Raw genomic sequence first — 22900 nt, 5'->3', positions numbered from 1 at the left:
TGTTTGTCATTTTTAGTTGCCACTTCCTTGTGGTTGCCACTGCAGCATTGTATCTCTCTTGTTACAGTGTTTCTGTGCCACCTAGTCAACTCTTGTTCATGTTTAAGTTGTTCCTTGTAGTTATTAGAGCCCGTGTCTGGATTTTTGGACTTTGCTTTTTTGGCACGTGTTTGTTGTGCTTCTGCCTTTTTGGATTGCTTACCACAATTAAACTACCCTCTAAAATCATGTCCCTGCCTCAGAGTCCTGTATTTGGGTCCTACCCCATGTTGCTTGCTTGTGACAGAATGAAAGGGCCAAACATGGACCAAGCGGACTCAGACCCAATAAACGCAAAACTTGAAGCTCAGCAGGATGAAAAATTTGTTGCCCTTCAAGTGCAGCGGGTCAAAGAATTTGCTGGCTTCCACCTCCATTTCAAGTATCAATGGGAGCGGAGGAATTCAATGATGAACGATGAGTTTGTAGTTCTCGTGGACCAGATTCAAGTAGAGGAGATTAGTTGACCAGCAACCGCCCCATATTTTTGTTCCAGCGAAGCCGGGCTCGTGGCATTCATGTCTCTCTCCTGTTTAGTTGAGGCATGAACTGCAACGTTTAATCCATATTCTTGTTCCAGCTGTGCCCAGCGCATGCCATCCACTACGTGCTCATGTCTTGTCAGTGCCCGGCGGCGCAACGTTCACCATGTGCTAAAGTTCCAGCAGCACACAGCGCGTGCCATCCACGACATCCTCATGTCTCATCGGCACTCGAACCGCAACATCCACCACATGTTCTTGTTCCAGTGGCGCCCAGCCCGTGCTGTCCAACACATGCTCAGGTCTCATCTGCGCCTGACCCACACTGTCCATGTAGAGCTCAGCTTTATGCCTCCTGCTGCACTCCTCCCAAGCCACACCAAGCTAAATCCGCCAGTGAATCAACTCATTCTATACCACCCATGTTTCCCAGTTCACCTTGATGAATCTGTGTGCACTCTGCCACCCTCGTATCCATACCTTCCAAGCCTGGATGGCAGTGGGCTGAGGAGGCACCTGATGACCCACAGCAGCCTCTTGGTCATCTCGCGGCTGACCCCCAGCCAATGTTTGCTCATGCCTCGGCAGTGCTCGACCTCCAGCTGCCTCTCGCCCATGCCTCGGCTGTGCACTACCTCAAGCCACCTCTCGCCCACGTTGGGCGGCACAGCACCCTAACCTGCCTCTCATCCAAGCCTCAGCAACCCCCCAACCCTCACCCAAGCCTTGGTGGCGCTCGACCAGGAGCAGCGTCAGTAGCCGCCGACTCTCCCCCATGCCTCAGTGGTGCTCGATGAGCAGCAGTGTCAACAGTCACCACCTCTCGACCACACCTCAGCGATAGAACATCCGCCTGAGTCCCCCTCTAAGGATCCTGGTGCTTGGCGTCCTCGCCGACCTCCTGAACTTCTCAGCCAAGCTCCTCGCCTGGACGGCCACCAGACAGATTCTGGTGCTCGCCCATGCCTCGGTGGTGCTCGGCCAGCAGCAGCAGCAGCAGATTTTTCTCACTCATGCCTAGGCAGTACTTCCCCTACAGCTGCCACCTGTTCCTGTTTGGATCCTGCTTTGCCATTGGGACATCTCCTCACAGACATTTGCCCGAGTAGCGCCATAAGGACCTTGGTGCTTGTCGTCCTAGCTAGCCTCCTGAACTGCTCATCCAAGCACCTCACTTTGGGTGCCCGGGAAGACTACTCGACTGACTTTTTTTTTGTTTTGTCATATCTGGGATCTGTGCCTTGACTACTGTCAGGAGCGTGATCATGCCACTGCCATGTGGGTGGCTGCTCCTGACAGCAGCTCCTCACCTGTGCGTCATTAAGGATTGTTATGTAATGTTTTTAAGCCTCATGTTTCGTATCATTAGTGGCCAGTTCATTGTCTGAAACTTCATGAGTCTGCATGAGTATACAAGCTTCTTGTTGTGTATTTGCCTCATTGCCCTGCTCAGTGTTTCTGTGCCACCACAGCCAAGTCTAGTTATGTCTTGTTTTATCCTTGTAGTTATATGACCTTGTTTTTTTAATGTTTTTGGACCTCGTCTTTTGCCATGTGTTTTTCTGTCTTTGGCTTTGTTGGACTGGATACCTCTGTATGACCTCTGCCAGGATTAAAGTTCCCTCAAAAACTGTCACTGCCTCCGAGTTCTGCATTTGGGTTCTACCCCATGTCCTATTAAAATAAATGAGATGAAGGAGAGGATTTCAACATACAGTGGTTACTTAAGATTCAAGTGTAATTTGTTCTGTGACCATCCTCCTACGTGACGCAAACCACTCGGATCTCAAATCACATTTTGTCATTTAAAATGAATGGAAATCTCATAAATACATGAAACCTCTCCAAAAAAAACCAAAACAATGGAAATTGTATGATGTGCTTTTTACAAAATAGCACGACAATATTGTGCTTCATAATAAAACTAAGTAACAGCCTAATTAAAAAGAATGCAAAACAGTTGAGAGTTTTTGCATCATGTTTCATGCTTTAATTCATTTGATTCTACTGTTTCTTCTGGTGTGTCAGCCTTGGCCAACCGGGACAGTATAAAACCGTTATATTGATAAACAAAGCACAACGTCTCTTAATTTGTCTGTATTCATGTTGTCACTCTTCTCAGTGACTCAGTAAGCTGCCATGGTATGTTTTTTTTTTTTTTTTTTGCTCAAGTGTATTTGTGTAAATATCCATTGCACGGTTCAAAAACTGTGATAATCATTGTTAACCATTAGCATGTCCGTGGCTAGTATTAAGCTAGCAGGTGTTGTTTGGTTGTTTTAAATATGCAACTTAATTCTGTTTTGTTTAGTTTGACAGTAAATCTGACTTGGGAGTGGTCTTAAACAGGTTTTGGAAGAGTTGTTCACTATTTGACAAACTACTGCTGATTTTAATGTGAGAGTTGTGTTTTCTGCCATCTGAAATTTGTGTTTACAAGTGAAAGTAAAAACTCTTGTCAAATGAATGCTCATGTCTCAAAATTCAAGGGTCACTCTTATCTCAAAGCACCACTGTATACTTTATCTTCATTTGTGTGGACAGCATTATTGCTGAAAAAACACATCACATCATCAAATCCCTCTCAGCCCACTGACTCCCTCACCCCTAGTGACCTCAGACTTGTACTCGTAAACCTATCAATGACTAAGCAAAGCAAAATTATTTGTAGAGTGAATTTCATACACAAGGTAACACAATTTGCTTGACATGATTAAAAGCATTCAAAAACAAAAATAAAAAGAAATACTGACGAGTGACCCAAGACACTTTAATGTAAGGGTGGCCAATTGATTTTTACAAGGGGCCACATGAGAAACCAGAAGTGTGTCGGAAGCCTGCACCATTGATAACTTAAGCTTAATTCTCAACTTTGTTCCAATGTAAAATGCATTAAATTCTATATTTTGAATAGCTGATGCGGGTAATTGGAATAAAAATATTCTGTAAATGCTATTTCTATGAATAGGCTATGCGGAATTGCGGTATGTCAAATAAGAAAATATTCCAAGAGATACTAAACAAAAACAACCAGGGTTACGGTCATGCTACCCTGAGAACGCCCATTCTCGTGAAATCTCAGAAGCTAACCGAGTTTAGCCCTGGTTAGTACTTGGATGCGAGACCGCCTGGGAATACTAGGTGCTGTAAACTTCAGTGCAAATAATCCAGTTTGTCTTTGTCTTGAACAAGGGTGTTGACATTTGGCTGAATGTCTGAGGTGGCTTTGCGAAGGACAGTTGAGAGGTGGTCATCAGTGACAGAGGATCTGTGTTTGGATTTATTGAGCTTAATCACTGAGAATATTTGTCCACATACATTGAAGAAAATAGGTATTTGAACACCCTGCTATATTGCAAGTTCTTATATTTAGAAATTATGGAGGGGTCTGAAATTATCATCGTAGGTGCATGTCCACTGTGAGAGAGATAATCTAAAAAGAAAAATCCAGAAATCACAATGCATGATTTTTTTAACGATTTATTTGTGTGATACAGCTGCAAATAAGCATTTGAACACCTGAGAAAACCAATGTTAATATTTGGTACAGTAGTCTTTGTTTGCAATTACAGAGGTCAGACGTTTCTTGTAGTTGTTCGCCAGGTTTGCACACACTGCAGGAGGGATTTTGGCCCATTCCGCCACACAGAGCTTCTCTAGATCAGACAGGCTTCTAGGCTGTAACTGAGAAATGCAGAGTTTAGGCTCCTTCAAAGATTTTCTATTGGGTTTAGGTCTGGAGACTGGCTAGGCCACACCAGAACCTTGACATGCTTCTTACGGAGCCACTCTTTGGTTTTCATTGCTGTGTGCTTCAGGTCATTGTCATGTTGTAAGACACAGCCACGACCCATCTTCAATGCTCTGATTGAGGTAAAGAGGTTGTTCCCCAAAATCTCAGAATACATGGACGCGGTCATCCTCTACTTAATACAGTGCAGTCGTCCTGTCCCATGTGCAGAAAAACACCCCCAATGCATGATGCTACCACCACCATGCTTCACAGTAGGGATAGTGTTCTTGGAATGGAACTCATCATTCAGATTCCTCCATACATGGTGAGTGGAATTATGACCAAAAAGTTCAATTTTGGTCTCATCTGACCAGAAAACTTTATCCCATGACTCCTCTGTATTATCCAAATGGTCATTGGCAAACTTAAGACAGGCCTTGACATGTGCTGCTTTAAGCAGGGGAACCTTCTGTGCCAAGCATAATTTCAAACCATGACGTTATAGTGTATTACCAACAGTCACCTTGGAAACTGTGGTCCCAGCTCTTTCCAGGTCATTGACCAAGAACTGTCGTGTAGTCCTGGGCTGATTCCTCACCTTTCTAAGGATTATTGAGACCCCACAAGGTGATATCTTGCATGGGGCTCCCCTCCCATTGATATTGATCATCATGTTTAGCTTCTTCCATTGTCATTGACAGTGGAACTTTTTTCACCAAGCTGCTTGGCAATTTCTCTGCAGCCCTTTCCAGCCATGTGGAGTTGTACAATTTTGTCTCTGGTGTCTTTGGACAGCTCTTTGGTCTTCGTCACGTTACACGTTTGAGTCTTACTGATTCTATGTGGTGGACAGGTGTCTTTATACAGCTAACGCCCTCACACAGGTGCGATTCATGATAGTACATGGAGTGGAGGTGGACTTTAAAAAGCTGGACTAACAGGTCTTTTCGAGTCAGAATTCCATCTGATAGATAGGTGTACAAATACTTATTTGCAGCTATATCACACAAATAAATCATTGAAACATTATACATTGTGATTTCTGTATTTTCTTTTTAGATTATCTCTCTCACAGTGGACATGCACCTACGATGAAAACTTCAGACCTCTCCAAGATTTCTAAGTGGGAGAACTTGCAATACAGCAGGATGTTCAAATACTAATTTTCTTCACTGTATGTAAATTGATCCAAAGAGGACAAGATTCTTTTGAGAATGCCTTCTAAACTGTAAAAAGTTCTTCTCTTTGAGGGAAGAGTAAAAATGAGTTAGAAAATTAGACTGACCTCACTCACCATGTTCTCTGATTTTCCTCCAAAAGTGCAACAAACTGTCGGTGATTGAATGTTCCCGTTCTGTTAAAATTAAATATTCTTGTTACAGCATGAACAATTATCCATCCATGTTCTTAGCCGCTTATCCTCACAATAGTCGTGGGAGTGCTGGAGGCTCGCTGTCAATGGGCAGGAGCCAGGGTACACCGTGAACTGGTTCCCAGGCAATCGCAGGGCACATAGAGACAGACAACAGTCAAATTCACAATCAGACCAAGGAGCATTTTAGAATGTCCAATTAATGTTGCAAATTTTTGGAATGTGGGAGGAAACTGGAGTGCTTGGAAAAAACCCACTTAGCCACGGGAAGAACATGTAAACTCAACACAGGCGGGGCTGGGATTGATCCCTGGACTTCAGAACTGTGAGGCCAACGCTTTGCACAAACAATTAATTTCGTCAATTTTTAATACTGATATACACAAAACTTCGTAATGTATAATACAACGTCTTTTTCTGCAGTTATCCTGCACCCTCATTGTACCGTCACAATTTTCCTTAGAATGAAGACAAGCAGCAGCAGCTCAAAACTGCAAATGAGCCTAAGGATGAGATGCTGGAATTGAGTTCCTGGAATAAAAAAAATGAGGTCTGTGAAGATGACACACAAGTAAATTCTTGAGTATATTTCCATTTGTTGTATTGAAGAATATATTATTCAGTTTTTATCTGACTACTCAAATCAGTGATGATTTAAAGACCCATTGTTCTGTAATGAGGCGTGTCACGATATACTGTATATCTGCTATCATGGAAAATTTATGATGCAGCATATTGCACATCCATCCATCCATCCATCCATCCATCCATCCATCCATCCATCCATCCATCCATCCATCCATCCATCCATCCATTTTCCTCTTCTCCGGGTTGGGCTGCGGGGGAAGTAGCTTAAGCAGGGAAGAAAAAGACTTCCCTTTCCCTAGCCGCTTCTTCCAGCTCTTCGGGAGGGATGCCGAGGCGTTCCCAGGCCAGCCGAGAGACATAGTCTCTCCAGCATGTCCTGGGTTGTCCCCAGGGTCTCTTTTTGGTGGGACATGCCGAGAACACCTCACCAGAGTAGCGTCCGGGAGGCATCCAAATCAGATGGCCCAGCCACCTCACCTGGCTCCTCTCAATGCGGAGGAGCAGCAGCTCAACACTGAGCCCCTCCCGGATGACCGAGTTTCTCGCCCTATCTCTAAGGGAGAACCTGAACACCCTGGGGAGGAAACTCATTACGGGCGATCTTGTTCTGAGTTTGCATGTTTACCCTCCGTTTTCATCCCACTTCCCAAAAACATGCATTGATTGGACACTCTAAATTGCTCCTTGGTATGATTGTGAGTGCAACTGTTGTGTGTCTCCACGTGCCCTGCAATTGGCTGGCAACCACTTCAGGATGTACCACACCTACTCCCCAATGACAGCTGGGATTCGCTCTAGCACTGGCGCGACCCTCTTGAGGATAAGCGGCTCAGAAAATGGATCGATGATGGATGGACAAATATATGGGTCGACCATTAGCCACAGCAATGACAAGGAGGAAGTGATTTACGAAAATGAATCCAATTTTTTTTTAGCAATCGATGCACAAATTTTGAACAGTTATGCTTGACTTTCATGCCCATATTGGCCTTAAATCTGGCGTGAAATCATTTGGAACCTATACAATGAGATCAAGAGATGAAATAGGAGAGCGCTTTGTAGAATTTGCTGAAGAAGAAGGATTATACTTTATCAATTTGCAAACACACATGAACATATCTTGTTGACATGCCTCTACAACATCAAAGGGGCATTGCCCTTGGATTGGCAGACTGGGGTGGTGGTCCCCCTTTTTAAGAAGAGGGACTGGAGGGTGTGTTCCAATTACAGGTGGATCACACTCCTTGGCCTCCCTGGTAAGGTCTTTTTAGGGATGCTGGAAAGGCGGGTCGATTGAAAAGTAGTATCTCGGATTCAGTATGCACAACGTGGTTTCCATCCTGGCCATTTAACAATGGACCAGCTCTTCACCCTCGGCATAGTACTTTAGGGTGCATGGGAGTTCACCCAACTAGTCTACATGTGTTTTCTAGGCTTGGAGAAGGCAGCTGTGTCCCTTGGGGAGTTCTGTGGAAGGTACCTCAAGAGTATGGGGTACTGAACCCCCTTATATGGGCTGTTTGGTCCCTGTATGATCAGTGTCAGAGTTTGGTCCGCGTTCCTGGAAGTAAGTCGGACCGTTTGACAGAGTATCAAGAGAGGAACTTTAGTACTGCATGTGCAAGAGACGAGAGAGTTGAGTATATTGGTAGAAGGGTGCTGAGGATGGAGCTGCCAGGGGAAAGAGCAAGAGGAAGACCAAAGAAAAGGTTGATGGATGTTGTGAAGGAGGACATGAAGACAGTGGGTGTTAAAGAAGATGCACGAGATAGGCTAAGATGGAAAAAGATGACATGCTGCGGGGACACCTAATGGGACAAGTCGAAAGGAAAAGAAGACGATAAAATGCAAGTCGTGAAATATGCAGCTACGCTCAGCATCCGGATGGCTTCTTTAGTGCATGAAAAGCTCTACTTGTGATGTTTCGATAGCATGTGAGCACACATAACGCCACAGTTCAAAAATATTTTAAATGTTTTCAACTCCATACCTGCCATAATCCCTGTAGTCTTTACCAAAATACCCCACCCATTTGATATCTCTGTGAATTGGAACTTTAAGGCAGTAACCTGTGGGAGCAGTGGATGACTGATGGAGAGCCCGAGTGAATGTGACATGCAACTTTTCGCAAAATCATTGGAAATTCTTGACAAAGTATGTACTTTTGTGACAACCAAAGGGAGGGGGGGGACCAACAAAGACACCCAAGCAGACTTGAGCAGGCTAACATGAAAACTCAGCCGTCTGTTTTGCGGAGGGGAGTTTAGGGAGCGCAATGAAATGAACCATCTTTTAAAATCGGTCCGCCACCATGACAACAATGGTGTGACCCTGCAACGCTGGTTGCCCATTCACAAAGTCAAGAGAGGTTTGTGACCACGGCCAACCTGGCACGGATAGAGGGCATAATTCCCCTGGAAGGGGTTGCCGGGAAGGTTTGTTCACTGCACAAACTGGGTACGCATTAACATACTCCTTAAGGTCTTTTTTCACATTTTTTAATAATAATAATATTTCATATTAACAGAGCCTTTAAGGCGATTGTTAAACTCACGTATGACAAGCCTGCTAAGTCCAGTGACAGGCCTTTAACAATAGTGCAAAGGAGTATCATCATTGAAATAAGGATGCACTGAAGCCCTATATTTATGCGTTCGAATCCTTATATTTGTCACGGACGAGACTCGGGGGTGGACCCAAATGCACGACTCAGGTGAGAGGTAAGCAGTGCGGAATAAGCCTTTATTCGTTCCAATGTCAGTTACCAGGGAGTCAGTCCAAACAAGCAGCAAGATCAGTAACGGCAGGCTTACGGGGTAGGTCGGGAGACAGGCGTTGGTCGGTACACGGGAGGTGGACGTCAGGAGTACGGTAGTGCGGGAACGAGGCATGAGAGGCAACGATCTAGCAGAGTAATAGTCGTCCCCCGGTTCCTATATGTACTGGGTCTTAATCAAAGGTCATGAGGCGCAGGTGTGCACCTTCAGATTAGCTGGCCACGCCCAGCCCTGGCTGGAATCCAGGAGCATGACAGAACCCCCCCCTCAACGGCCGGCTCTGGACAGCCCAGGAGCATCAGGGTGAGCCGCGTGAAAGTCCCTGATGAGGGAGCGGTCCACGACGAAGCGGGAGGGGATCCAAGAGCGCTCCTCCGGGCCATATCCCTCCCAGTCCACCAGGTACTGGACCCCCCTTCCTCTGCGACGAGAAGACAGCAACCGGCGCACAGTGTACACAAACCCACCGTCGACCATGCGGGGGGGCGGGGGGGATTTGAGCGGAGGAGCCAACGACGATGTGCGATTCGGGCGAAGTCTGCTGACGTGGAACGTCGGGTGCACCCTCATCGACCTGGGCAGTTTCAACGAGACGGCGACCGGGTTAATAACTTTGGAAACCGGGAACGGGCCAACGAACCTGGGAGCAAGTTTGCGGGATTCCGTCCGCAGCGGGAGATCTTTGGTGGAGAGCCACACTCGCTGTCCCACTCTGAGCTCAGGTGCGGCCCTCCTCTTGTGATCTGCTGCGGCCTTGTAGGCGCTGCTCATGCGCAGCAGTGTCCTCCGAGCTGCTTCCCAGGTCCGTTTGCAGCGTCGCACCACGGCCAGGGCCGACGGAACTGTGGATTCTGTGACCAGTGGAGGAAACAGGGACGGAGGATACCCATGCACGACATGGAGTGGAGCCATACCTGTTGAAGCGGAAGGTAGAGAATTGTGGGCATACTCCACCCACTTGATGTGCTGGCTCCACGTGCTCTGGTCTCTGGATGCCAGACATCGAAGACCGGTCTCTAAATCCTGGTTAATCCTCTCAGTCTGGCCGTTAGACTCTGGGTGATGACCCGATGTCCAACTTGCTGAAGCGCCGATGAGGTTGCAGAACTCCTTCCAGAAACGGGCGCTGAATTGCGGACCCCTGTCCGAAACGATGTCCTGGGGTAGACCGTGGTAACGGACGACCTCGTCTAATACCAACTGGGCTGTCTGCTTGGCCGACGGGATCTTCGGAAGCGGCACGAAGTGGACCATTTTGGAAAAACGGTCCACTATGGACAGCACCACTGTGTTCCCTTGAGAAGGCGGCAGGCCGGTGACGAAGTCCAGCGCGATGTGTGACCACGAACGAAAGGGGATGGACAGGGGTTGCAACTCACCAACAGGCCGTAGGCGGGAAGTCTTATTGGCAGCACACACCGGGCAGGCGCTGACGAACTCCCTTACGTCCTTGCTGAGGTTAGGCCACCAGAACCTTTGTTCGACCACTGAACGTGTCTTCGCCATACCCGGGTGGCAGACCGTCTTGTTGGTATGGGCCCAGTTGATGACGTCTCCCCGCAGAGATGGGATGACGAACAGGCGGCCCGACGGACAATCCGCGGGTGACGGTGTCTCTCCCAGAGCCTCCTTCACCCGCGACTCGATCGCCCAGGTGAAACCGGCCACGAAGCACCTCGCTGGCAGGATAGTAGCGGCGTCTGAATCCGTGCGCCCTCCCTCGTGGATCCGCAAGAGTGCATCCGGCTTGCCGTTTTTGGAGCCTGGGCGGAAACACACCTTAAAGTGGAAGCGGGTGAAAAATAGGGCCCACCTGGCCTGACGGGCGTTCAACCTCTTCGCCGACTTCAGGTATTCAAGGTTCTTATGGTCCGTGAAGACAACGAACGGTACTTGCGAGCCCTCCAGCCAGTGCCGCCACTCCTCCAACGCGCTCTTGACCGCCAGCAGTTCCCTATCTCCCACGTCGTAATTCCTCTCTGCCGGGGTCAACTTCCTAGACAGGAACGCGCACGGGTGGATCCTTCCATCCCTGGGACTCCTCTGCGACAAGACTGCTCCGATTCCTGAATTTGATGCATCCACCTCCACCACAAACTGGTTATCTGGGTCCGGAATAATGAGAACGGGCGCAGTAGTGAAACTTGCCTTGAGCCTGCTGAAGGCCTCCTGGCAGGTCCCGGACCAGTCGAAGAGGGTATGTGGCGAGGTGAGCGAATGCAGAGGAGCGGCCACGGAGCTGAAGTTCCTTATGAATTTCCTATAGAAATTGGCAAATCCCAGAAACCTCTGTATGTCCCTCCTGTTGGTGGGGGTAGACCACCGCAGCACCGCGTCGACCTTCCCGGGATCCATCCGTATCTCTCCCTCAGCCAGGACGAAGCCCAGGAAGGACACGGATGCCCGATGGAACTCACACTTCTCCATATTCACGTATAATTGGTGCTGCTGCAGACGCCGGAGCACCTCTCTGACTTGTTGAATGTGAGAGGTTAGGTCTGCTGAAAAGATGAGAATATCATCCAGATAAACAAAGACAGATCTGTTCAGGAACTCCCGAAGCACGTCGTTGATGAAGTTCTGAAAGACGGCCGGAGCGTTAGTCAGTCCGAAGGGCATCACCAGATACTCATAGTGCCCTGTGGGGGTGTTGAATGCCGTCTTCCACTCATCCCCTTCCCAAATCCGCACCAGATGGTAAGCGCTGCGCAGGTCGAGCTTGGTGAAGATCCGGGCTCCCTGGAGGAGTTCGAATGCTGTAGAGATAAGCGGCAAAGGGTACCTGTTCTTGACTGTGATGTCGTTCAGGCCTCGGTAGTCGATGCAGGGTCGCAGCGTGGAGTCCTTCTTCTTGACAAAAAAAAAACCCGCACCGGCTGGTGAGGATGAGGGGCGAATGAGTCCGGCTGCCAGCGAGTCCTCGATGTAGTCCCTCATGGCTTGATGCTCTGGTCCGGTTAAAGAGAACAGTTTCCCTCTGGGAGGAGAGGTGCCTGGCAGGAGTTCAATCGCGCAGTCGTATGACCGATGTGGCGGCAGAGACTTTGCTTTAGATTCAGAGAAGAGCTCCCGTAGGTCATGGTAGCAGGAGGGCACTGCGGTCAGGTCCAGGGCGGTACTAGGTTCTGTTAGCCGAACCGGCACAACTTGAATACCCCTGTCTCTCCGGACAGCGACACAGCGACTGAGACAGTCCTCTCCCCAAGTCTTGATCTGACCCGTGGTCCAATCTATGTGCGGATTATGTTCTTTGAGCCACGGGCTGCCCAAGATGATGTCGCTACTACGTGCGTCGAAGACATGAAAGCTAATACGGTCCGAGTGAGCGTCCGGAAAGCTCATACGTAGCGTCTGAGTGCGATGTGTAACCCGACAAAGGAACTTGCCGTTGGCGGCATAGGCGTGACGAAAACGTTGCGTGGGAAAGGTTGCTGCCCCCAGCTCCTCGACCACGCGGGGATTTATCAGATTTGCTTCCGACCCAGAATCAATGAAAGCTGTCACAGAGCATGAACGGGAGTCCGTTCCCAAGGTGAGGTGAAGAAGGGACCTCCCTGACCCCGTCGCGGTGTGCCGCACACTCACCGGAGTACCGATCCTGATGTCAGAATGCCCTGGTCGAGTCGGGCAACGGGCGATCAAGTGTCCCAAACGCCTGCAGTAAAAACAGCGTCCCTCTCGTCGCCGACGTAAGCGCTCCTCCGCTGAGCTGCCAAGCCCCTCCACTTGCATGGCTTCCGGTGAAGCTGACAACACGGGTGGCCGGGAAGCGGAAACAACCGGACTGCGACTCTCCCTCTCCTCCTCCCTCAGGCCCTCCATCTGTCTCTGCACGGTGAGGCGCTGGTCCACCTTGAGGGCCAATGCGATGAGGGAGTTAAGCGAAGGCGGAAGATCCATGGCCACGAGGTGACCACGGATCTGTGGGGACAGTCCCTCGTAAAACGCGTCACGGAGGGCTTCCTCATTCCAGCGGCTCTCGGCAGCCCGAATCCGGAACTCGATGGCGTAGTCGGACACTCGGCGACGCCCCTGGCGAATTGTCATGAGTGACGACGCTGCCTGGCGTTCCGGAGCCGCATACTGGAACACCTGGGTGAGCGCGCAGACGAAGCTCGCCCATGAGCGACAGGTCTCCGAGTTACGGCTCCACTCGGCGGTGGCCCATGCCTCCGCCCTCCCTGTCATGTGGGAAATCACGAAGGCGATCCGGGAGCGGTCTGTGGGAAAAGCGGGAGCTTGCAGCTCAAAGTGGAGATCGCACTGCGCCAGGAAGGGCTTGACGTTACCGGAGTCGCCTGAGAACCGCTCTGGTCGAGAGAGCGGAGTGATGGTGGCACGGGGAGGCACAAGAGCGGCCGCGCTAGCTTGGGAGGCTAGCCACGGTTGCAGCTGGGTGCAGAGCTCCTGGATCTGGTGAGTCATACCCTGGAGAGCAGCCTCTTGCTCACCCAGGCGTTTGCCCTGCACTTGCAGCGCACGGCGAATGGCTTCATAGTCGGCTGGGTCCATGTTCTTAGCTAGATCGTTCTGTCACGGACGAGACTCGGGGGTGGACCCAAATGCACGACTCAGGTGAGAGGTAAGCAGTGCGGAATAAGCCTTTATTCGTTCCAATGTCGGTTACCAGGGAGTCAGTCCAAACAAGCAGCAAGATCAGTAACGGCAGGCTTACGGGGTAGGTCGGGAGACAGGCGTTGGTCGGTACACGGGAGGTGGACGTCAGGAGTACGGTAGTGCGGGAACGAGGCATGAGTGGCAACGATCTAGCAGAGTAATAGTCGTCCCCCGGTTCCTATATGTACTGGGTCTTAATCAAAGGTCATGAGGCGCAGGTGTGCACCTTCAGATTAGCTGGCCACGCCCAGCCCTGGCTGGAATCCAGGAGCATGACAATATTAGTGTCTGGTGAGGACACAGGCTGTTTAAAAGGGGAGAGAGTGTAACCTAGTTTAAAAAAATGCTACTTACAACATTGTTTGCTATTAAGGTGTTCTAAATTTATTTTCTTTTATAAGATTTTGTATTGAAATGTGTTCTCTTAATTTGTCAAAAGAAATGTTTTGTTTGGTGTGTGTTGTGGTTGGGGGGGTGAAAATATATTAATATTCAAAACAAATGGGGGTGCTGCAAAACAAAAATTGGTAACCACTTGATTCTATAGTGTCATATTTATTGCATGGTTTTTGCATTTGCGCATTGAGGTGCTGCAATTCATGGCCTTGGTTGTGGTCCAAGTGAAACCTGTGAAGCACATGTAACATCAGGGACAGGAGTTGGGTGTTAATGATAAATGTATTCAGCTAAAGATTGATGTTAGGGATTATGCCCTGACACAGAATAAACTAACTTCATATTCAGAAATTACCAGTGAAAACAGAAAAAAATATTGTAATTAATATATTCCTGGAGGATGCATTAGGGATTACCATTGAATTTGGTAATAGTGAAAAATGAAGTGAAATGAGACGATTTCAAGCAAAGCAAAGCAAATTTATTTGTGTAGCGCCATTCATACACGAGGTAACTCAATGTGCTTTACATGATTAAAAGTATTTGAAAACAAAGAGATGAAAGATTTAAAATGGGATAAGAAAAATAACAATGACAACAAAATATATACATAAAAAAAGAGGAAGACGCTATTCATGTGGCACAGTTTGAAGCTAGCATCAGGTGCAGGTAGAGATGCCCCTGGCTCAAGTTGGAGGCCAGAACAAAAAAGTAAAGAAATTGTCAAATTAAATTTGTATCTTAAATTTGTACATCAACATCCATTTGAGCGGTGTAACCATATATATTTCCACATGAAGAATTTGTTTATTTTGGCTTACTGTACTCTTCAGTCTTCCAGGTTGCTTAATAATCTATGGTAAATTAAAAAAAAGTTCTATGCGGTGGGCAGATGGAACCCCCCAGACCGCTCTGACAATATTATTTTATTTTATTTTTTTTAAATAATTTTTTTCATGCTTTTGTTGTTTTCATTTCTGGTATAGTGACAGGTAAGCAGGTGAGCACAACAATGCAGTTTTTAAGATCAAAGTTAGTGCATCCCACGCTGCTTTCACAAAATGTATTTTCATGATTGGTCACTCTCTGATGTGTGCCTAAGTTTAAATGTAGATGTCTGCATCAGTGTTTACTATGTGTGCAGGGAAGTCAAAGTTTTAGACAAAGGCACAACCATTGCAATAAGAGAAAGGAAAGGGAAAGAGAACGCTACCACTAACCGGAACAAATAATATAACAGTGCGCTTCCACGCCCTGTTCGTATTATAGCGCACAACATCAGACCATTACACAAGCACAGGGAGAATATGCAAACTCCACACAGAGAAGACTGGGATTGAACCCTGGGCCTCAGAACTGTGAGGTCAATGCTTTACAGCAGCGCCACCGTGCTGCCCCAGCTCCAACTACTGGAGACAAATTCCTTGTGTTTTTGACATACTTGCAAAAGTAGATTCTGATCCTGAAGAAATATGCTTGTTTTCTGTCCCTGACATCAGCAGGCTTATGCAGGTTTTGACCTAAATGTGGGCAGATCATAGTTTGGCTGAAGCCTTAAATTACAACTTGTTCGATTTTGTTTTAATTTTTTTTTTTTAACGTAGATGCCGTTTTTAAGTCCAGAAGTATGGAATAATTGTCAATGCTCACATTATTAGAGAAGTCTTTTATGGGTACAGAGATCGTGTAATGTCTTCCACCAGAATTATTGTGGAAAACTATTATGCCATGGGGACTGGCTTCAATAAAACTAATACTGATTTACTTAATGCTTGATTGCACAACTTTTTCAGGCACTAGAATCAGACGACCAAGGCTTGATAAGCATTCTCCATGTTTTTGAAGTTTGTTTTCTGCAGATTGTATTGTTCCAGCTGCTTTAAAATTTCTTTAAATACGATTTAGATCACGCGATCAATCTGGAGTGTTCTAGCTATAGTTTTCTTCTTAGAATACTTTTGTTTTGGAAATACAGAGCTGATGTGATGTTCCCAAGAGCTCCAGTTGTGTCTCATCTTTCCAGAAGACATTCTACAAGAAGCTATGTGTCTTGTAAATCTTCATTTTCGTAAATTAATTAATAATTGTGGTTTTTTTTTGTCAGCTCATGCTGCTGTGTGTAGGAACACAGCACAGTCGGGAAGAAATTGTTGCTGAAGAAGATCCTTCACAACGTATGTATTTTTACTTACCTTAACAAGGCAAATAACTCCAATGTACCTTAGTGTGTATTGTTTGGGTGAAAATGTAAATCATTTGGGTTTGGGTTTGCATTGCAATTCTGAGTGGCGTAGTTGTTAAATTACAACATTATAGATTAACTTTGTCTTGGAAAAGGCCACCACGTCTTCTTTTTTTTTTTTTAAATCTATAACATTTTGTGGGAAAAACAGTGAGAAAAATCATGAAGGTTTCTACAATTTAAATATGAGTTCCTGATGTAAAGATCAATCAATCAACTCAAGACACACGGCACGACAGGCAGTGAAGTTTTAGATGGAATCTAATACAATCTACATCAAAACATAGCTACAGTGACAAACTATAAGAAAAAAAGAAAAGAAACTTAGAATAAAACACATTCAGGTGGACAGAAATGGAAAAGAGGACTTGTGTTGTTGCTGGGTTAGGATAAATATGTATTGGCCTTTACTCCATTTAGCCAGTGCTAGAGGAACAATGTTGAGAGTTTGTATGACACTAGTAATTTCCCCCAAATTATTAGGCACTGGTTGTCCCATTTAACAAGCATTGTAATGGGTGACTTATACCCGCGGCAGTAGTGGTCTTCCCTCGGACCTCAAGAGCATGCAGGCAGTTTTGGTTGAAGTAGGAAGAATAAGAAAAAAAAGAAGAAGAAAAAATGCAAAACAAAAATAGGCAAAGGAAAAGTTGTCCTCCTTTGTGGGGACTTATGACTCTTGCTCTTCCTGCCTGATTTTGTGGTTTGCTGGCAACTTCAGAGCAACCACACTCGGCTGGAAGTGAACTGGTTTCTACCAGCTCTGATCCCCGAGCATTTAGCGACAAATCAGCTGGGAATCCAAGTCGGTCCCCATCAAACGGAAATAAGGAGGGTGAGTGGCCCATGGCCACCCGCCTGGTGTGGTTCCAGCAGGACCGGAAAACAACGCACGCCCAAAGAGCAAGAGAGTTTGAAAAAAATAATCAGTGTTGTAATACGCCAAGGGCATATAAAAAGGAAGATGGACAACCGTGAGGGAGAGACCACACCCATGGCTGGCTCAAATGTACAATTTAAACTACGTATTGCAATTACAGCCGTCCATTATCCAAGCCGCTTATCTTCACAAGGGTCACGGCAGAGCTGGAGCCTATTCCAGCTAGCTTCGGGCAAAAGGTTGACTACATCCTGAGCTGGTCACCAGTCAGTCGCAGGGTAGATTGCAAAGTGAAGATAAGGGGCTAAGAAAATGGATGAAATGGATACTTATGTCACAGATGCTGTAGTGGTACACACACCTGTCATTGGTTTTGTTGGTTTGTGGTTGGCTCGATATTGACCCTCTAACAGACTGGCGACCAGTTCAGGGTGTAGTCCGCTTTTTGCCCGAAGCTAGCTGAGATAGGCTCCGGCTCTCCTGTGACCTTTGTGAGGATAATCATCTTGGATGATAAATGGATGAAAAATAGGCAGAGCAAAAGTTGCCACACATTTTTGGCACAGTTGACTGTTTCTCTTGCTGCCTGTTTTTGTGGCTCACTTGCAACTTCAGTGCATCCACGCTCAGCTGCAAGCGTACCGGTTCCTACCTGCTCTGACTGCCTAGCGGTCGGACAGGAATCGGCTGGAAATCCAAGTCTGTCCTCTTCGGCTCTGGTGGTTACTGAGCCCAGGCAAAATGAAAAAGGGAAGGAGGTTGGGGGGGGTTGTCCCATGGCCACCTGACTGGTGTGCTTACAGTAGGGCTGGAAAACAACGCACACCCAAACAGCAAAAGAGTCTGAAAAAAAGTCAGTGTTTAAATGGGCCAAGGGCATGTCCAAAAGGAGGATGGGCAACGTGGAGGAGGAGACAACACCCATGGCTGGCTCAAATGTACACTTTAAACTATTGCAGATTCCAAATCATAAAGAAAAACTCTCTCGACGTTCCAGAAATCAAGGTTTGATGGGAAGCTGCTAATTAGATTTAGGTCAGTTTGGCGTCTCTTCAGTGTTTTGTTTGGTCTGGATTGGTGGAAACTTTGGGAGTACAGCCTTCGAGGGTAGATGTTAAATCATTTAGGAGCCACGAAAATCGTATACTAGTCACTTCAGGTTGCATGGCTACACCACTGCTACACCCCTAAGAACCATTAACCACCCCTCAATCTCCCAAAATCCTTGAGCAAAAGATCAAAAACATAATGTTCACAGTGAATAGGAGAATAAGTTCTTTTTTTACCACTTTGAAAAAAAATCCTGCGCGTCTCATTTTTGGAGACAAAGTGGCACAATAAGGAGAGACATTTCAGAATCTGCCACACATGCCTCTCTGCTAATTATCCGATGGGCAGCACAGTGCAAGCTAAAAAAAAAAAAAAAAAAAATCTGTGAGTCTCTTTTTTAAAGAGAGGGGTGAAAAATGCCCAAAATGTTATAGTGACCTGTTCCTTCACACTGAAATCTTCTGGGTCAGCAGGGGACCCATTTTTTTAGGGGACCTACAAGAGGTCCTCTATTTAATCTGGAAGAATTATTCAAAATAAACAGCCATTTTTGAAGCACTAAACATGTACAAAAACTCACCAAATTTGCCAAGCATGTCTTGGCTGGTGAAAAATGTGATTGTTTCCAGTTTTTATGCGCAATTAGAACAAAAATGGCTCCACAGCACCACCCAGCAGGGTGAAAAAAAGGCCAAAAGTACATCAGAGAGCAATTTTGCAATCCTATGAGCTACAGGTCTGAAATTTGCAAGGACACGAGTGCGCAATTTTCATACATTCATTGTCTTCTATAATAATATGAATTAGGCTTCATACAATCAGGATTTTTGGAGCCCATCACCAATCAGCATAAAAAAAACATAACCGATCACAAGTTGGAACAATGTATCTATTTAAACAATCTGTTCATTTACTATATATATATATATATATATATATATATATATATATTTGTGTACTTAATTGCTCAAAAAATATATATTTACAAAAATGAATGTGTCATTGTTCATCTATTTATGCAAGTGAGGCATAGTGACAGAACAGCGGCCTTCTATTAGATGGCAGGAAGCACATATAGCAATTAATGCATTCATTTGTGACTTTTTTTTGTTTTTTGGTATGCCATGAGCTTTTCCAATTGTAAAATATCCTTGGCTCCATAAAAGTTGGAAATCACTGCTCTAGTGGGGTCATGTATTTTAATCAGTCAGGCAATATCAATATGAGAATGTACCAGAAATAATGGGTGGTAAGTTCCTGTCGTTAAATTTATTTATTGTAATTAAATTACTTCACCAACACCCAAACTTTAGAGCATGATTCGACAGGACGGCAGCATGTTTACCCACGACAGTTAATGGTAGCACAAGCTTGCTAGGCTTTATAACGTTTAGTTGCCTGATTTCGAGCCGTATCATAATCAGCGATGGGAATAACGGCCTTGAAATAAACGGCGTAACTAACGGCATTCCTTTTTTTCCAGTAACGGGTAATGTAACTAATTATTTTGACTATCTGTATAACGCCGTTACCATTATCAACATCCCATTACTCCACGTTATTGAAGCCGCCCAATAAAAAACATAAAAGCTGTCATCCGACTTCACGCAAGCAGCCCCAGACTCAGGTACAAGTACATGTCTTGTCGTGTGTGCATGAGTATTGCAGAGTGACAAGGGAGGGGAGGGTGAGATAATCGCCTCAACAATGATGATTGGCTAAAGTATAGTAAGATTACATCTTCAGCCAATCAGAGAAATTAGGTTGGGCGGGTGTTTAGAGTGTATCCGTAGTGGAAGGTGTTTCCAGCCACTGACCTAAAAAAAAGACTTGATAGCGAATACATATCTAGCGGTGAGTAGATTAGTTGAAGCCTGTTGATCGCCATCTTGGTACTCCCAAAATGTGTGGAGGACACGGTTTACAGGTTGGATTCTGGCGGGGTTTTTCCTCGAAGTTTGGCATATAGAATTAAAACTGGTCGTGTGATCTTGAAATTTTTTCAGTTCTGGTAACATGAAGGATTTTAAATCGACTTGGTAAGCCAAAAAAGGTTAGGTGCAAAGGAAAGACATATAACACCATGACTACCAAGAAACCTTGCATATTACCTTGGGCCCAATTTCCATGACATGTTAACTTTTCCCAAAATACGCTGTGAAGCACTATGTGAAATAAAAAATGCATTCCATCCAAGACTGAGGACCAAATTTCTGACAGATATATCTTGACTAAGCCATCTAGGCCCCAGGAACTGAATAAAGTAGACTCCCCCCCTCCCCCTGTTCAGCAGGACATTAAACATGAATCATTCAATCATTCCCTGAGACCAAGAACAGGTCTAAATGCGGTTCGAGTCAAAACTGTCCCCAAGTTACTGGCAGACCACTTTTTTCGAGGCACAATTCAGATTTCATGACAATTATCAGTTTCAGTTGCCTGTTGGTACTGTCGGCAGAAAAATATGGAACTGAAAATACAGTAAACCCTGCATAACTCGACACTGTATAAGCTGACATACCGTAAGTCAACATTAAAAGTGAGGTCCCAGTCTCCAATAATACTACTGAAAAGGTTACGTGTAAGTCAACATTTGTCTTACGTTGACACAAAAGTTATGGTACTCAACAGTGTCAGGTTATGCAGAGTTTACTGGTTGTTTCCTGACTCGATGTCAAGATTTTTCAGAATTGAACAGGAAAAGAAAAAAACGTTACCTTCAAAAAGTGAAATCTGGAGGCTTGCTGCCACTCAGCCCAACATACTCCAGCATGATCCAGAATTTAACTTCAAAACACACCAGTAAGATTGGCTTTAAAGGACATCCATGTATGTTTTATTTAGAAATATATTTCCACAGACATTTAGTCCCAAGTGTTAACACTGAATATGAATACATATTCACAGTCACGAAACTGGTGATTAACATAGGTCGGCATGGTTGTTTTGGGAGTATCAAGATGGCGGATATCTGCTTCCGGCGATTTCAGGTACGATGGCCAATGCACTATCAGTCTCAATGCAGTCTTTTTTTTTTAGATTAGTGTTTAAAGTACATAGCAAGAGATGGTGAGTGGGGAGGTCTCAGACTCCCGTGGAGATCCAAACACTAACCTTGTTGGGGTGAAAGGTAAAAATGTGCATGTAAAGTGTGGGAAGCTGGTCTTCACACCACAGAGGAACAGACTCTCTGACTTGAGGTTTAAGAAGCTGCATCCCCTATGATACAACCACTGGTTTAAGGACTAAAATGTAGAGATGGCTGGGTTGAATGGGTGGATGTTTGGAGACAGGAATCCATGCATGTTAAGAGTTGGATTTAACAAATTCATTAACATTTTGAGTTCAATGTAAACATGAATTGCAATGAATTCAAACCTCTGTGCAGGTACCTGTTTTTTGCTGTCCTGTGTGTGTGTGTGTGTGTGTTTAGGGGGGGGTGGGAGGCGCGGGGTGGGTGGGTGGTGGTGGTGTAACAGAATAGTTATTTTACAGTGGAGTAACTCAATTAGTAACGGAGTTACTTTTTGGGAGAAGTAACTAGTAACATAACTAATTACATTTTCATTTGAGCATTCTTGTTGAAATTAAGTGCTGTTAAGAGTAATTTATCAAACACAAAATTGAAAGTTAACTGATGTCTTACAGACTAATTCAGTAATTCTCATTTACCGGTTTCTCATCCCATCATATCCAAAGTGATAAATCTTGGAAGCAAAGTAGTTCACAACACTGTGGTATCCCTCGATACTGGAGGTCTGTCCTAGTGGAGATAGCGCCATCACATCTGTACTCAAATGGGCACTTTCAATGATGTCTACCAGCTCTTCATACTCACTGGACCCTAAATCAGATACACAACTTCTGATAATGGGTTTAAACTGGCAATTGTGTATATGACCATGGAAGTAAGCAAGTGAATTATACATAAACAGGTTTTTTATTTTGAAAAACAACCAAATAATCTAAACTTCAGGGAATTTGCCACTGCTAACACTTCAACATTTCGTTTTTCATGAGCTCGTTTTTAAGGTTTAGGGTTACAATTCTCATTGTCTTCTGAAAGGCACGAGTGGATAGTTGGACAGGCACACGGTAGTAGCCTTGGCTTTCTGCAAGATAAAACAAAAAACACGTCATTCATATTTTCAATTTGGAATATTTTGTTAGATCAGAGTAATGTCCAATGTTTATGGTGTATTCTTCCCGTTATTTACATGCATGTGGCCCGTATTATAATGGACTGAACACTTGAGAGGACACACTGCTGTCGTCAAATTTGAGGAAGACCTCAGCGTCAACAGTACACTAACTTTATACAGTGTCTAAATTTCATCACCTCCTAAACATCATATTGTACTTACATTTAAAACGAGGTAGATACTTGTCAATACTAAACAATTGAACACGGACATAATTGAACATGGACGTTCTTACTTGCTAGAGAAGCCAAGTGAACGCTGTACAGAGTTTTCAAAGCAGTCGTCCGTGAAATGCTTGGAACGTATTACTGTCGACTTTTACATGTAACTCCAATGCGCCCGCCTTGTCTTCACAAACCTGATCCATATCCATTCCTTTTTCCGCAATTCATGGAAGCTGACCCATCAGCATTTGTCGCAGAATAGCCGTATGCAACACACTTACTCACCATCTTTGCTCATTTTTTCACTCTCTGGCTAAATGTTGCATGGATGTGAGGTTAGATTCTGGAGAGAACCGGA

At 45.5% G+C, this 22900-nt stretch overlaps 1 protein-coding gene across 1 annotated transcript in view; it reads left to right on the top strand.

Annotated features, from left to right (window-relative positions):
- piezo1 (piezo type mechanosensitive ion channel component 1 (Er blood group)) overlaps positions 1–22900 on the top strand; it is a 324721-nt gene that overhangs the window by 68983 nt on the left and 232838 nt on the right. Inside the window, 3 exon segments of the mRNA XM_061837790.1 lie at positions 6090–6197; positions 16109–16178; positions 17053–17055. Of these exon segments, the coding sequence (XP_061693774.1) occupies positions 6090–6197; positions 16109–16178; positions 17053–17055 (181 nt within the window).

This window comes from Syngnathoides biaculeatus, chromosome 12 (genome assembly GCF_019802595.1).
Source record: "Syngnathoides biaculeatus isolate LvHL_M chromosome 12, ASM1980259v1, whole genome shotgun sequence".
Lineage (NCBI taxonomy): Eukaryota > Metazoa > Chordata > Actinopteri > Syngnathiformes > Syngnathidae > Syngnathoides > Syngnathoides biaculeatus.
Note: the sequence above shows the minus strand (reverse complement) of the source record. Positions and strands in the feature narration are given on the sequence as shown.